Here is a 14,487-nt window from a genome sequence, read left to right as displayed (position 1 = left end):
ATTGACCACATAGCTTTGTGATGGCATTCAGTTACGGTGTGATACCCACTTGACTGGAATCATGGATGAGATTGATGGCTTCGGCTTCTAGTGCTCTTACTCCCAATGGACTTTGTTTGCCTTCACTGACATCATCACATGGCCAAGATGAATGGATGTGTAGCATTGTAACACCACCTCATTTGCTATTTGATCATTGGTTGGCTGGGGTAGCCCATGTGATTAACATAGGAATTAAAATGCGGTGGACAGGGAGGAAATGACAGAAGCAGCAAGGGGTTAAGAAAGCAATGTCTTAGATTCCCAAGCCCCCAAGTAACTGTTTCCTCTGAACAGAAGGTTCACACACACTGGGAGGGGGGGCAGGGCACAGAGAGTGAAGGGGCCAGTCACAACACTCCAGCCCTCACTGCTGACTGCAGGCACCCCCATTCCAGAGCCCCCTCAAAAATCAAGAGCAATGCTCTCCTCCAACTGGAATCCAGAAGCACAAGGCCACTGAGAGGAGAGGAGGCAAAGCACTGCTGCTGTTCACAGAGCCACTGGCTTGGATCCTGCTGCTCCTGGCACTGCTACTGCTCTTCTGGTGCAGGCGGGAGACTGACCAGCTGATGCTGTACTTGGCGGGTGTGATCTGCCACCCCCAATGCCTGCACCCCTAGTGTGGCCCATCCTCGTGTCCTTCTTTCTGAGCGTTGGTTCCTCCAACGCCTGGGAAAGGAGCACTGGGCCACGCTGGGGGTGCCTGCGTGTGGGTGCCTGCTTCACACCCTCTCAAAAATTCATGCCCCTCTGGAAGCCTCCCCACTGCATCCCTGCTTTCACCCTGCCCACTGTTGGATTCAGCCCCACCACCAGCTGCATGTGGCGCATGGCAAATTGCCACGAAGAGAGAGTGGTTTTGAGGGACAAGGCCAGCTCACAGCCACAGCAGCCAGAACAGACAGGAATCCCTGCCATTGGACGATGTCACAGCTAACTTATTCCAATTGGATATCTTGAATTTAGCCTGCCTGCACAACTGGCTGAAGGGCAGGCAGGCCTCCTGACGGGTGGGTGTGACTGGGTCCAACAAGGTCTCCATTCAGGTCTGCTCCCCAGGGATAAAAACAAGCCCACCTCACACATGACACCGCAAGAAAGCAATGTTTCCTCGACAACATCATGGGCAGACCCATCTTTGGATGTCACTATGTTTAATGTGGTGCACAAGTAGGAAGAGATTGAAAACTTGGGCCCTGTTTCCATTGGGGAAATCCCCCCTCCAAAAAAACCACCTCTATATTTCCCTTGAATAGCCACATTTCCCTTTAATTCTGGATAAAAGGACAGAGAGCTACACTAATGGTCCTAAATATGTGACAAAAAAGGACTGTTAATGTAGGAGCTTTGAAGGAATCCAGGTTGCTGATGTGCTAGTGTGGCTGAGTAGTGGTGAAGTACTGAAGAACCAGTAGAAAAGTTGCTCTCTTACTTGAGTGATGAGGATGGGACTTTGACATGATCAACGCCTAAATACCACCAGTGTGTCAGCGAGGCAGAGCAACAATTGAGCCATAAATTGTAAAGATATACAATCCAGAGCAACACAAATAGTGCATGTCAGTGCTATGTAGAGTTTATGCTTTCCAGCTCCAACTCTTTACCAGTCAAGTCTTTTTTTAAAACAGAAGGCCAAGCCAAGAACACCAGGAGACATTCTAAATGTGCATGTTATTTTAAAACTGGCTGGGGTTGCCTTGTGCTTATTTTTCTTTTGGCATGAACTTAACAGCAAAATTATGTTCCCAATCATGCACTTAGGCCACATCAAACTGCTCTTCATCTTTGGACAGCTTTAGCATTGCAGCCCAAATTAATTAATTAACTTGTGTTCCTTAGTTTAACTCATTCTCATTGTCTTTGTCCCTTTATTCCCAAGTGCAGGAGCAAATTAACATTTCCATTTTTCTTAACCCACACACCCTTCCTCTACTCAGAGTCTTTTTCTTTTCTTTGTCTGTGCTTTCCGCCTTGTTGCAATTTGTGAATTTATTTTTTTTTAAAAAAAGAATAGAAAATTCAAAGGAAATGTTAATTATCCCATGTTTCACTTTTTCTGTTTAATACATAGTCATCTCATTACTTGAGATGGGATGCATGCCTTTAGGAGCAGAAAGAGACAATTTTCATCTTATTCTTTCAGGTTTTCCTCCTCACCAACAGCAAATAAAAAAGAAAAAGAAAAAGATCCATGTGGGTTTGGGATTCCGATATAAACTTTTCATATGGAAAAGTGTTAGGTCGGATTTGGCCCTAAGTGTGCTAAAACGAAAAACAGGTGATGCATTTAGATAACCTAATGGGAAAAAAGCAGAAGGGCAAACAGAGCTAGGAAAGTATCCATGCTGCCATCTAGTGATTATAAAAGTACAACTAAGTTTTTTGACACATGCAACATTACGCTGCGCCACAGCTATGACATTACTGTTTCAATACATCCTTGGTACGGCTCAAGCATTTCATTCATTTATTTATTTAAGCCCTGAATTTTCCAGTTGTATCTGATCATTTTCTTTTCAGATGTAGCTCTTCGAAACAAATCATTGGCTGCATTCCCACCTCCCAATAAATATCTGTAGATTTCTGAAGGCTGCTTTGTGTAGGTCTTGTTAAAGACTTATATATGAACATGCAACTGAGGCCTCTGGGTGGGTTATAATTCTGGGACTGTGGTGTTCTTCATGCATACGAGTTTGTTTGTTTTTTAAGTGTCCACACAACATTGTTGCCATCAGAATGCCGTTTCCTATTCGCCGCAGCCAATTTTATTCAGATTTACCCTTTCCAGGGAAAATCCAAATACAGTTTTAAGACTCACCAGTGTGATATCTTAGTGAAGCATTTGCAATTTTCACCTCTCATCCTGAAGCACCCTGACAGCACCCTGAACAGCTTCAGGTCTCTTGCGTGGAGTTTCGAACTTGTTATGGGACTAACCCTGCTATTGTAGGGTAACGTGACCTACTTCAGGTGGAATCATGTGAGAGAGATCAATGAAAGCTGGATTTTAAAAGCAGAAAACTACTAGCGTTTTTGTCACCAACTATAAACATTCTTAAGGCAAAACTTCCACTTCATTTGTGGCATTTGTGCTTGCCATGCCTTCTTTGCATTCTTACTGTTTTCTTCCCTGCTATCAAACATTCACTAATCGATTCCCAACACTACAGTCTAGGTTCAGGCCCATGCAATTTGACTAAATTTTGTAGAGATGAGTAAACGATTTTAGATTGGAGTCACATAAATGTTGGTAGTATTTTGTTATTATTACTCTGGTGCAGACATGGAATATCTGTGTCCTGCATGTTCTTCCTTTCACAGAGGGAGCAAGAAAAGAATGTGTGTGAAATTTGTTACCTCCACTAGTAAGACCTTCTTAGTGGTGGCTTCTATCCTGTGGGATTCCCTTCCAAAAAAAAAAGGAACTAGCTTCTGATTTTAAAGAAAGTTTTACAAACCTATCTATTTTTTTCAGGCTTTTAATTGCATGTTCTGCTGCTACGGTTTATGGCATTTTGAAGTGTTTTTGGCCAAGCCTTGTCCAATTCATTCATTATTTTATGATATTTAGCAATATCATTCAATTCCTATCAGCCCTAACAAGCATGGTCAATAGTCAGGGGTGATGCAAATGGTACTTCAACAACATTTGGATGGCCAAAAGCTCTGCACACCTAGTGAATTGTGTATGTTTCTTGAAAACCACCTTGTGTAATGGGTATGGTGCCATCCATTTTTTAAAACGATGGCACAGTGTTTTAGACACAGGCTATATTTGAAAGAGATCAGTAAGAAATTGGTGTGATGTCTTTACACTGGATATTATTATTATTATTATTATTATTATTATTATTATTATTATTATTATTATTTTCATATGCCAAGCTGTTCCATGTTTGTAAACATTAGGCTATGAAATTCAGTTTATGATTTCTTATATGACATGAAGCAGCTGATAAAGACGTGAAGAGATGTAAGAAATTCTGAGGAGCAAAAGTTTTGTAGTGTTTTTAAAATTTCACCTTACCAATTGTTTCCCACAAGAGCTTATAGAAAACCAAATTTCCATATGTTTTTTTCTCCCTTAGGAGATGCCCTATGCCTTTCTCCATATGAGATTCACACTGAATTATCTGGACAAAATGAGATGCTTGAGAAAGCGATCTGCAGTTTCCTTCCTAGGAGTCCTTGTCATCTGCTTGTTGTTCATGAATTTATACATTGAAGATAGCTATGTCTTGGTAAGTTTGGTGTATGGAACAAACTACCCTTTAAAACTATTGGATAACAAAAACAAATACAGGTATGTGAGGGTGGGCATTGTCCTCGCCTGTGAGTCATAAAATCCAAAGGGATTGCGGAACTGTTTGTGGGCTGTGAGACAGAGTGAACGATTTATTTATTTGCTGAAGAGATGGGCCTGAAAGCAATGATAGCATTGCCTGTTGGAGCCTTTTCTTCATTTCTGCATGATTTATTGAGCAAATGTGAAGCACTGAAACATCGACCATGCTGCACATCTTGAGTTCAGAAAAAGATGGAATCTGCCCAAAGGTCTAGCAATGTTGGCCAGGGGAAAGGGGTGGAAGGTTTCAGGATACTGGATGCTGAAACTGCAAACAAACAGTTCTGGTTTGTCTTCAGCTGGAGTCATTTAGAATCCTTCAGCCGCTTCCTAGGTGTGTGTGGGGGGAGAACAAACGGCCATGTTGGCTCTGACCAAAGGTCCATCTATTCTCTTTCCAATGGCATCCAGCCAGCTGCTTCTGGAAACCCACAGAAAAAAGAGAGTATGAAATGGATGGGCTGTGGTTTGTCCTCCACATTTGCCCACCCAAGATGACTTTGAGAGGAGGATTCTCCCAACTTAGAAGAACTGGGCAAAGTAAATAAATTGCTTTTCCAATTGATTACACAATTCCTTGCTATTAAAATACCACAGAAAGCATTCACTTTTTTATATGGCTGTTCAGGCTTCAGTCAACAAGATATTTCCAAGTAAGAGAATCCAACAGTTGGTCTTTTTTATTTTTTGTGTTCTGCTCAGCTTTTGATATATGGCTTCTTTTTGTGGCACCATCTGCATTAAGATTGTGGGCGGGATTTTATTTATTAACAACCCCTAACTTGTGATTAGATGTGATGTGGCTTATACCATATTTTCTGTCAATCTGGCTGATGCCTCCTTTGATTTGCTAATTGCTTCAAAACCCCATAGATACATATCTGGGATTTTTTAATTTATTGTGGCTTATGCTGTTTCTGTTTTGCTTGTCTTTAGATCTTTTTGTGAACTTCCCAGATGGCATGATGTATTGTGCTTTATTTGACTTCTTTAAATTAAAATGTGTTTTTCCTCCATTGTATCTTTCAAAACAAATTTGGCACATCTCATTGCTGAGCCTCCGCTGTGTTTGTCTAGTTCTTCTGAGATTTTATGGTTCATTCAGTGTCTGAGATTAGACATAATGAGAAGTAATGTTTTGTACTCACCATAGTTAAGGTCACACATCATGGTCTGAACTTTCAGATAAGCTATGATCTAGAGACACTTGGTGGTTTTTGTTAATATATCTATGGTACAACCTATGACTTGCAAACTAGCTTCAGACCATGGTTGCAGATCCTGCATTGTCAGTGCCAAACAAACCACAGTTTGTGAGTAGACTGAAGCTCAAATGTTAAAACAAACCACAATTTAGCTAAACAGACCATGGTTTCATGTTACATCTGAGCTTAGCCTATATATTAGGATGTTGAAACTTGTCGCTTTTGTTATTCTTCTTCCTGGACTACAGGAAAGCTACATACATTTTTGAGAGCTTCCTTTCTCATAAATTCAAATTCATGAGAAAAAGAATAATACAGAGATTCCATGGATCTGTTAAATCCTTAGCCCTCTAAATAATCATGTCAAGGTGGTGGGAGCAGTGATAAAGATGCTCAGTTATCCAAGGGCAAAATGGTAAGATAAGAATGCCAGGGAAGATTATATGTGGGATGGTGTCAGGAGTTGGCACAGTTGGGACATTGCCAAGGCACATTGTCCAGGAATGACCCCTCAACCTAGAGTCTTCTGTTGCTCCACCTCCTTGGTGTTGCTACCTTTTCACCTGCCCTCTCTAAGTAAGTAAAAAGTGTGAGGTGGAAGAGAAGTATTTTTTGTATGCCTTGTCCTCTCGCTCTGGGAGGTGGTGTGGATTTATTCCCGGGGGGGGGGGGAGAAAAGGCAGTGGACACAGGATTAGCATGTTCCTGCCTGAGACATCGCAACATATAGTGCCCAAGTCATGGAGCATAGTATTCAAAGCCAGCTAGGTTATTTTGGCACCTGAGGCTGAATATCCCCCTCTATAGCAGCAACAGCAACAATGTTGGCTGCCATTTCATGACAGTCAAAATCTGCTGGCTAATAGGCACTTATCTCTTCCTAATGGCAGGACTGGTTCTCAACGGGCAGAGGCAACACTGCTGCCAAAGTCGGTGTAAAATCTGAAACCAGCATTGTCCCCTCCAAAAAAAGAAAGAAAAAAGAGGACTTCTGAAGCTTTTTCAAAAGTATTATACAACAAGTAGAGACATAGAGCTCTTTGGATTTCCATGCCTTATTCAGAATGCATTCCATGTGTCTAGTAGTGTGCCTTAACCAATGCTGCCTAAAATGTGTATTGATGTTGCCATGGAAAAAAAGAAGGAAAATCAACATTTCAATGCAGAACCTCCTTTGAGATGCTACAGCAAAGCAGTTTTCACCTCTCTTGAGAAAGAGGGCTACAATATACATAGATGAAGCATAGCTTTGAGATGTATTGAAGAAGACACTTGCACAGGAGGTAGCTCTGAAATGTACAGCAGTACCTTTCATACATGGATTTGTTTTATTGGAAACACATTGTGTCCTTGTTTCAAAGGAGTGTTTTGGATCTGTACTTCATGGGCAGAACTTATGTTCCATGGAAAATAATTCCAATATATAATATCATTATATTCAAATAAAAGTGGGAAAGTTATTAATCTCCCCAGGCATGTTAAACAACTTCAATGTTTAACAAGCTGTCTATCTATTTGACTGTCAATGCAATTTAATTCTACTCCCCCCCCCCCAATTTTTTTTTATCTTTTCTTAACTTTTGGATGATCATATATCTCAGTTTGATAAGCAGATATACAAATTAACCTTCTGACTGTGTATTCAGCACAGCCCCTTTATTCCTCCTTGGTTTTAGTCAGACCAGCCAACCTCTAATTAACCAATGTTTACTGTTTCATCCAAATGAGGACAGTATAGTTAACAACTTTTGAACAAGCCAAGATGTTAAACTCTGGTTTGAGGTTGACCGGACATCCCAACTTGCTGTGAAGCTGTTAATCATTGCTTCTGAATTTGGAAGAAATGGGGAAATGTAGTTAATTGGAAGCCTTCCCAAATTGTTTGCCAAAAAAGAATAAAGTGTCTGAAATAACAAAAAAAAATTGTATTGATATTTCAGTTTAATAAACAATATATGATTAAACACAGACATTGTGTTTCTGATCCACATCCTGTACATTAATGCTCAAGTTTAGAAAGTAATACTGTATATTGACAGTGCAGATTCAGAATCACATATCTGAATACATTTCTCTATCCCCTATCAAGTTGGATGTACACTGTTTTTACGCAAATGATAATGCTTGATTCTACCTGAAGCCACCTGCACATGCTTATAACCAGGCTAATAGGGACTAATCTACATATATTTGCAATGTAAGGATGTGTTTTCATCCCTAAACCCCTCCCCATTCCTCATACTAGCTTCTGAATTGTGAATGTCTTGCTTTTTTCTGTTTCTCTACCAACTGCTAGGATGGAGACAAACAGTTAATCAGAGAAACAGCCACACATCAATTAAACTCAGAGCGATACGTTCACACGTTTAAAGATCTGTCCAATTTCTCAGGATCAATAAATGTTTCCTACCGCTATCTGGCTGGCACACCTTTGCTAAGAAAAAGTAAGTATCTGAACATTTCGATTTCATTAAGTAAAGCAAGGTTTGTATCTGACCTAATTGAAGCAAGCAGAGAAAAAACTGCAAGTTCGATGTTCTTGCTTAGTAGAGTTGGGTGAAAGAAGCTTCAATTGATAAACTTTACTTTCCCGCAGAATGTGTATGTCATATGTGCAAAGTGCATGAACACGAAAAGGAAGAGGCCTTCATAACCCCCTTAATGGAAACACAGTTTTAGGAAGGGCATAGGATTGATACTTGAGTGGGGTTAGTGATGAGCAAATATGTCAATTTCAGTTTCTCGTTTTTCATTTCGGTCAGTTCTCCACATGTCTACACCAGTTTGTGATTTATTTATTTTTAAAGACCTCGTGAGAAATTAATTCAACATTTTTTTGGTGTGAATTTATCTTACTATGCATATTTTATATGCATTTTTCCATAATATACACATTTTTGCAAAGCGATTTTCCCCTAATGCAATGCGTTTTTGTACATTATTGTCACTAATATATGTGTCTATATACACACTTCAGACACACAAAACTAGATAGTTTCAAAAGCCATTTATGATGTGATATTGGGGTGGGATCTGCTATCTAAAAGGGGAAAAGGCAAAAGGCCTGCTGGCCATATATTTCCTATGGCCTTTGTAATTCAGATAACATATTTTTATTAAAACATCAACTCTGCTTTTATCTCACAGAGATAAAAGGTGACACCAGTCATGATGGCTATGCTCTGTCTCCACAGTTGGAGGCAGTAATGGTTCTGAATACAAGCTGTTGGAAACCATAAGAGGAGAGGGTGCTGTTGTGCTTAGAGCTTGCTTGTAGGTTTCCCACAGGCAGCTGGTTGGCCACTTTGAAACCAGAATGCTGGACTAGATGGGCCATCAGCCTAATCCAGTATACTCTTCTTTATATTCACATGTTCTGACAATATTTGTAGTCTCTATTTTTTAACATCTTATTATTATTATTATTATTATTATTATTATTATTATTATTATTATTATTTGCTTCTCCTATTCAGGGTATCTAACCATTGGACTGTCCTCTGTCAAAAGGAAAAAGGGGAATTATTTGCTGGAGACTATCAAGTCCATCTTTGAGCAGTCAAGTTATGAAGAGCTGAAGGAAATTGCAGTAGTGGTCCACCTGGCAGAGTTTGATTCATCTTGGTGCGATGGGATGGTTCAGGATATTTCACAGAAATTTGCCCATCATGTAATTGCTGGGAGGTTAATGGTGATCCATACGCCTGAAGAATACTACCCTGTATTGGATGGCCTTAAGAGAAATTATAATGACCCAGAGGACCGAGTGAAATTTCGTTCCAAGCAAAATGTAGATTATGCTTTCTTGCTTAACTTTTGTGCTAACCTTTCTGATTATTATGTGATGCTAGAAGATGATGTTCGGTGTGCAAAAAACTTCTTGACTGTTGTTAAGAAAGTCATAACCTCACGAGAAGGAACATACTGGGTGACGTTAGAATTTTCAAAGTTGGGCTACATTGGGAAGTTGTACCACTCCCACGATCTCCCTCGCCTGGCCCATTTCTTGCTGATGTTCTACCAGGAAATGCCTTGTGACTGGCTGCTGATACATTTCCGTGGGCTGTTGGCTCAAAAGGATGTGATACGTTTCAAACCATCTCTCTTCCAGCATATGGGATATTATTCATCCTACAAGGGTGCTGAGAATAAATTGAAAGATGATGACTTTGAAGAGGATTCATTTGACCTTCCCGATAACCCACCTGCCAACCTGCACACTAACATGAATGTATTTGAAAACTACGAGGCAAGCAAGGCATATAGTAGCGTCGACGAGTACTTCTGGGGCAAAGCTCCCTCGACTGGAGATTTCTATATGATCGTCTTTGAAAAACCTATTAAAATTAGCAGAATTAAAGTTGTCACTGGGACAGAAGACCGACAAAATGATATCTTGCATCATGGGGCTCTGGAAGTTGGGGAAAGAATTGTTGGTGGCAAAAAAGGGAGACAATGTACTACTTTCTTGCGGCTAGGGGAGTTTAAAAATGGAAACTTTGAAATTGCAAATGTGGAGCACAAAGTTCTTTTTGATATTAACTGTATGAGAATACTTGTTACCAAAAGCCAAAAGGAATGGTTGATCATTCGGAGCATTAGCATATGGACTTCACAGAGCCCAAGTCAATAAGGCAAATGTATCACAGTAGGTTTTTCTCCTTCCTTATAAGGGAAGCAGGCCCCATCGCTTGAATCCCAAAAATGGTGCCACTCCCTAAATGACTTCACCCAACCCGATTTTTACTAAAGACATTGTCAATCTGGGAAATCATAAAACAAACAAAAGCAATCTAGTTTTTCCTAGTTCAGTCAGGCAATATACAACTACTAGTTTGATGGAATGTTTGAATTTTTTTAGGAAGTGCAAACAAGTTCTTGTTCATCTCTCAAGCTCCAAATCCACTGCTCTGTTGTTTTCATCTCCCCTCTTGGGGGAATTCCGATGTACTAAACAAAGCAAGTGTTGTTTCATTATTTAAAGGTTTTGTAGGCCTGTGCCAGTATATTGTCAAAAGAATTTGACTCCATCATATCCACATATAAATTAAAAATGTAATGGTGGTTTGTGTTTGTACAGTGGTTGGTGGTTTGTTTTGTTTTGAAGAAAGTTTTGGTGACAGAACTCCTGTTAATGAAGGTGGTAATCTCTACTGTGAGAACTGTATGAAAGCAGTGTTGATACCCTTTGCAACTTATTTAAAATGAAAAATACATGCTCTGTTATGAATCTGTAATGCTCATTCTGTTCACCTCAAGTTCTGTAAACTATTCTTGATCTCAGTCACGATGTATGGTCCTACCATGATTCATTACATTGAAATGATGCACCAATTCAATTTTATCTGCCTTTAGCTTCATTCCCCAGTATTCAGTTTGAATTACGGGAGTAGCCTTTCTGTTTTGCATTAGGCCTATCCATCATATTATACTTTAAGGTTCTTTTTGGTCTTCAAGTTCTGCACAGAGGACACTTAGATATGTGACAGCTGCAGAAATGCAGACAAGTCTGTAACATACAAGGAAGATGTGGGGAACCTTTGCCCTCCAGATGTTGCTGAACTTCAACTCCTATTAGCCCCAGCATGCGTGGCCAATGCAGATGGAGGGCCATAGGTTCCCTATAGGATTTGATGTACATATGGAGCTCCAACCCTAAGAGGTACTAAGTCAAAGTTATTGGGGGCTGCAATACAAGAAGAGCCAAGGACAGCTGTAGGGAAGAAGGCCATCCTGGCCTTGGGACCGGGTCATGGTAAAGTGTGCTACTAAAGTGAACTACTAAAGTGATCTACTGAGTTCTGTGAGCACAGAAGGTCCCTGCAGCGCTAGGCATTGTAGCCAATAAGAACAACGAAAGAGACTACTATTGCATGGCTCCATTTCATTTCAGTGAGTCTTTTCTGCTTTGCTCCTCTTGTCAATGGAAGGCCTATCAGTAGGTGGGTTTATAACAAGCAACTCTTTTTCATACAATATCTTTGTTGTATTGCCATGTGAGATATTTCCAATCATTTCCCCAGCCATCCACATCAGCTTTTCCTTTGCAGCTTTTTTTTAGAATTTTTTTTTTTAGAAATCTGTCATTCACTGCTGTTTCCCCAGTGTGAGCTTTTTGTTATTGTTGTGGTTGATTTAATCATTATGAATAAGTCAACTTTGCGCACCCCGCACCCCAAATAAAGCAGGTGTCCCCAACCTGGTGCCTTCCAGGTGACTTGGACTAAAATATGTATTGTCATTCTTATCAGCTTCATGTGGCATGCCAGCTACAGCTCCCTCTGGATCTGGGGATCACCTAGCCATGGTAGTCAGTGCATTGCTGACCTCAAGACTGGATTACTGCAATGTGCTCTGTGTGGGGCTGTCCTTGGACCTTCTCCAGAAGCTAGTTAGACTTCTGATAGGAAGAGTTGGAAGACAGCATACAACCCTTTTGCTAAATCACCTGTACCAGCTGCCAATCCAGGTTCAAGGTTCTCATATTAACAATTTGGGTCCAGCCCTTATATCCCAGCTTGATCACTGAGAACATCCAGAGGAGAACTGGAGGCACAAGTGTCCTCAACCAGGTCATGCATTTAGTGTTGCCGGTCTCATGCTATGGAATGCTCTTCCAGGGGGAGATTTTTGCAGGATCATTCTCTATTAACTTTCAGGCATCCCCTGAAAACCTTTTACTGCCAAAAGTCAGCTTAAATTTTGTTAATGATTATTTCGTATTGTTTTGATGGTATGCTATGTTTTATTGTATTTGTACATTTTGTTGTACACTGCCTTGATATTTTACATGAGATGGCAGTACATCAATACTTTTCTAAGTAATAAACAGATATCTGACCATTGGCCATGCAGCTTGGGGATGGTGGGAGTTGTAGTTCAAAAATATATGGAGTGCATCAGGGTGGGAAATGCTGGTGCAAAGCTGGTAGAAAACTCTTGCACACTATAACAGTTTTGCTTTGGAGATACAGTTGATAAATACAGTCACACTTTTAAAACACTACGTACTTTTAAATCATTGGTCCTCATTGCAGTTCCCCTCATGTGGGTCCCCTTCCCCCGACAGCTTGTAGCTTTAATGTATTTAAAGTGTACCTTGTTTCGTTTTACAGATTTTTATTTTTATTTTATTTCTTATTATAGCAGTACATTGATACTGCCAATAATATACAGATAATAAATTAACAATATAAATAGGATCAAGAGAGAACAGAAACTGCAACTAAACATAATGAAGAAATGAATAAGAAGTGTTCTAGGGTGATAGTGTAAAAAATGTACAGTTGCTGTCAAATTATGATGGTTCTATGTTCCACTAGGAATGCTTTCATCTTGATAATTGTAGAAGGTTCATTGAAAATGAGAAACAAGAAGCATATTTATTCTTTCCAACACTACCTTCAAAAAAAAAAAATTCATTTGTAGTGTCTTACCCTCCTCCCGATATAAATCCATGTGTTTTTCCATGGTCTATCTAGGGCATACAACAAGGAGACAGAATGACATAATATCTAGTAGTTTGATACAAAAAATGAAATGTTGTTGCTAACACACACATCTTTGGCTACAATCCTGTGCATTTACTTTTAACAGATTTGGAAAGCTCACCTGAGACCTCTTGAGTTTCCCATTCCTGGCTCCAGCCTCACAGCAGCCCAATTAAAAGAAGCTTCTTCTTTTTTTTATAAATACTTTTTTTTATTAAATTTTCCAATTAAAAAAAACAATTCAATTATTTCAATTATATCCAATTATACATATACATATCAATTAAGCCAAATATTATGCCAAATCCTTAAGACAATTTTTTTCGACTCCCCATGCTCCAAAATCCTGGGATTTTAAACAGCTGTTAACATTGCCATCCTAATCCTATTATCAAAATCTTACTGTTATCCATCATAGTCCCAATCTTTTCAATAATCCTTCTAGAACCAATTAAAAGAAGCTTCTAATAAGCTACAGTCTTTCAGAATGTGGCTCAAACCTGATTGCTCTCTCATCTCTTGACTTTGCCTAACTCTGCCTTGCATCCTTGAATTTGAATCCTTTCACCTTTTGCTGGTGTTCTCCTCTAGGGATGCATGAATCTGCCAATTTTGGTTTCAGATTCTCATTTTTCCAATCGTAAATTCAGTTCTCCACATATTCACATTTGATGATGGTGGTGGTGATTATATCCTCATGAAAATTCATCCACAAATTTTCCCCAAAATATAGCTTTGTGTATGCTATTTTGCCTAATACACATTTTCACAAAACATTTTTTTCCTAATACTGTATGATGAGTTATGTATGCTGCTTTCACTAATGTATGCATTTTAAAGCTTTTTTTTCTTTTACCTTATATGCATCATTGTACATATGACTTTGCTGGAGAATTGCATTGCAAAACAGGGAGAAGTATATTGTGTATTGTTAGAGAACGTGTAAGTTAGCTAAGTTCACTTTTAAATTGAAAGTGAATTGAATTTCTCCCCATTCCATTGTTCTGTCTCATGATCAGGGGCATTGCTAGATATTAAAGGCAACAGCTCATAAACAGCTCATAAACAGCTCATAGGACAAATTTGCATAAATGTGTAGAGTGCCTCTAGCAGATTAAGGTGCAGGTGAGGGCTGCAGTCTCACTGGCACTGCACTTCTGCCGCATGCCCAGCTGACCTGAAAGCAAAGTGAAACATTATTTTTCAATTCCCCCAAAAGCAGAGAAGTGGGAAGAGATCTGAGGCCAGTGCATAAAAGACTCAGAGAGGTCAGGCTCTCTGGGCTTCCCTTTAACATCACCTCTTCTGATGCCCTTAAGGTTCTTTAGCGATGCCACTCAACTCTCCTGGCTTGCTGAGCAGCTCTGCATATGCATTCTCAGTGCACAGATGAAGACATCCCCTG

General features: G+C 39.7%; 1 protein-coding gene across 9 annotated transcripts in view; it reads left to right on the top strand.

Moving 5' to 3' along the window:
- MGAT4C (MGAT4 family member C) overlaps positions 1-11,650 on the top strand; it is a 314,043-nt gene extending 302,393 nt beyond the window's left edge. For all 9 annotated transcript variants that reach the window (XM_088651821.1, XM_088651816.1, XM_088651813.1 and 6 more), the window contains 3 exons: positions 4,131-4,283; positions 7,889-8,036; positions 9,069-11,650. In XM_088651821.1, the coding sequence (XP_088507947.1) occupies positions 4,134-4,283; positions 7,889-8,036; positions 9,069-10,225 (1,455 nt within the window). In that variant the 5' untranslated portion in view covers positions 4,131-4,133 and the 3' untranslated portion in view covers positions 10,226-11,650. The remainder of the gene's footprint in view (positions 1-4,130; positions 4,284-7,888; positions 8,037-9,068) is intronic.
- Positions 11,651-14,487: the final 2,837 nt, after the last annotated feature.

This window comes from Zootoca vivipara, chromosome 9 (genome assembly GCF_965207765.1).
Source record: "Zootoca vivipara chromosome 9, rZooViv2.hap1.1, whole genome shotgun sequence".
Classification (NCBI taxonomy): Eukaryota; Metazoa; Chordata; class Lepidosauria; order Squamata; family Lacertidae; genus Zootoca; species Zootoca vivipara.
This window is presented reverse-complemented; position numbering and strand designations above follow the sequence as displayed.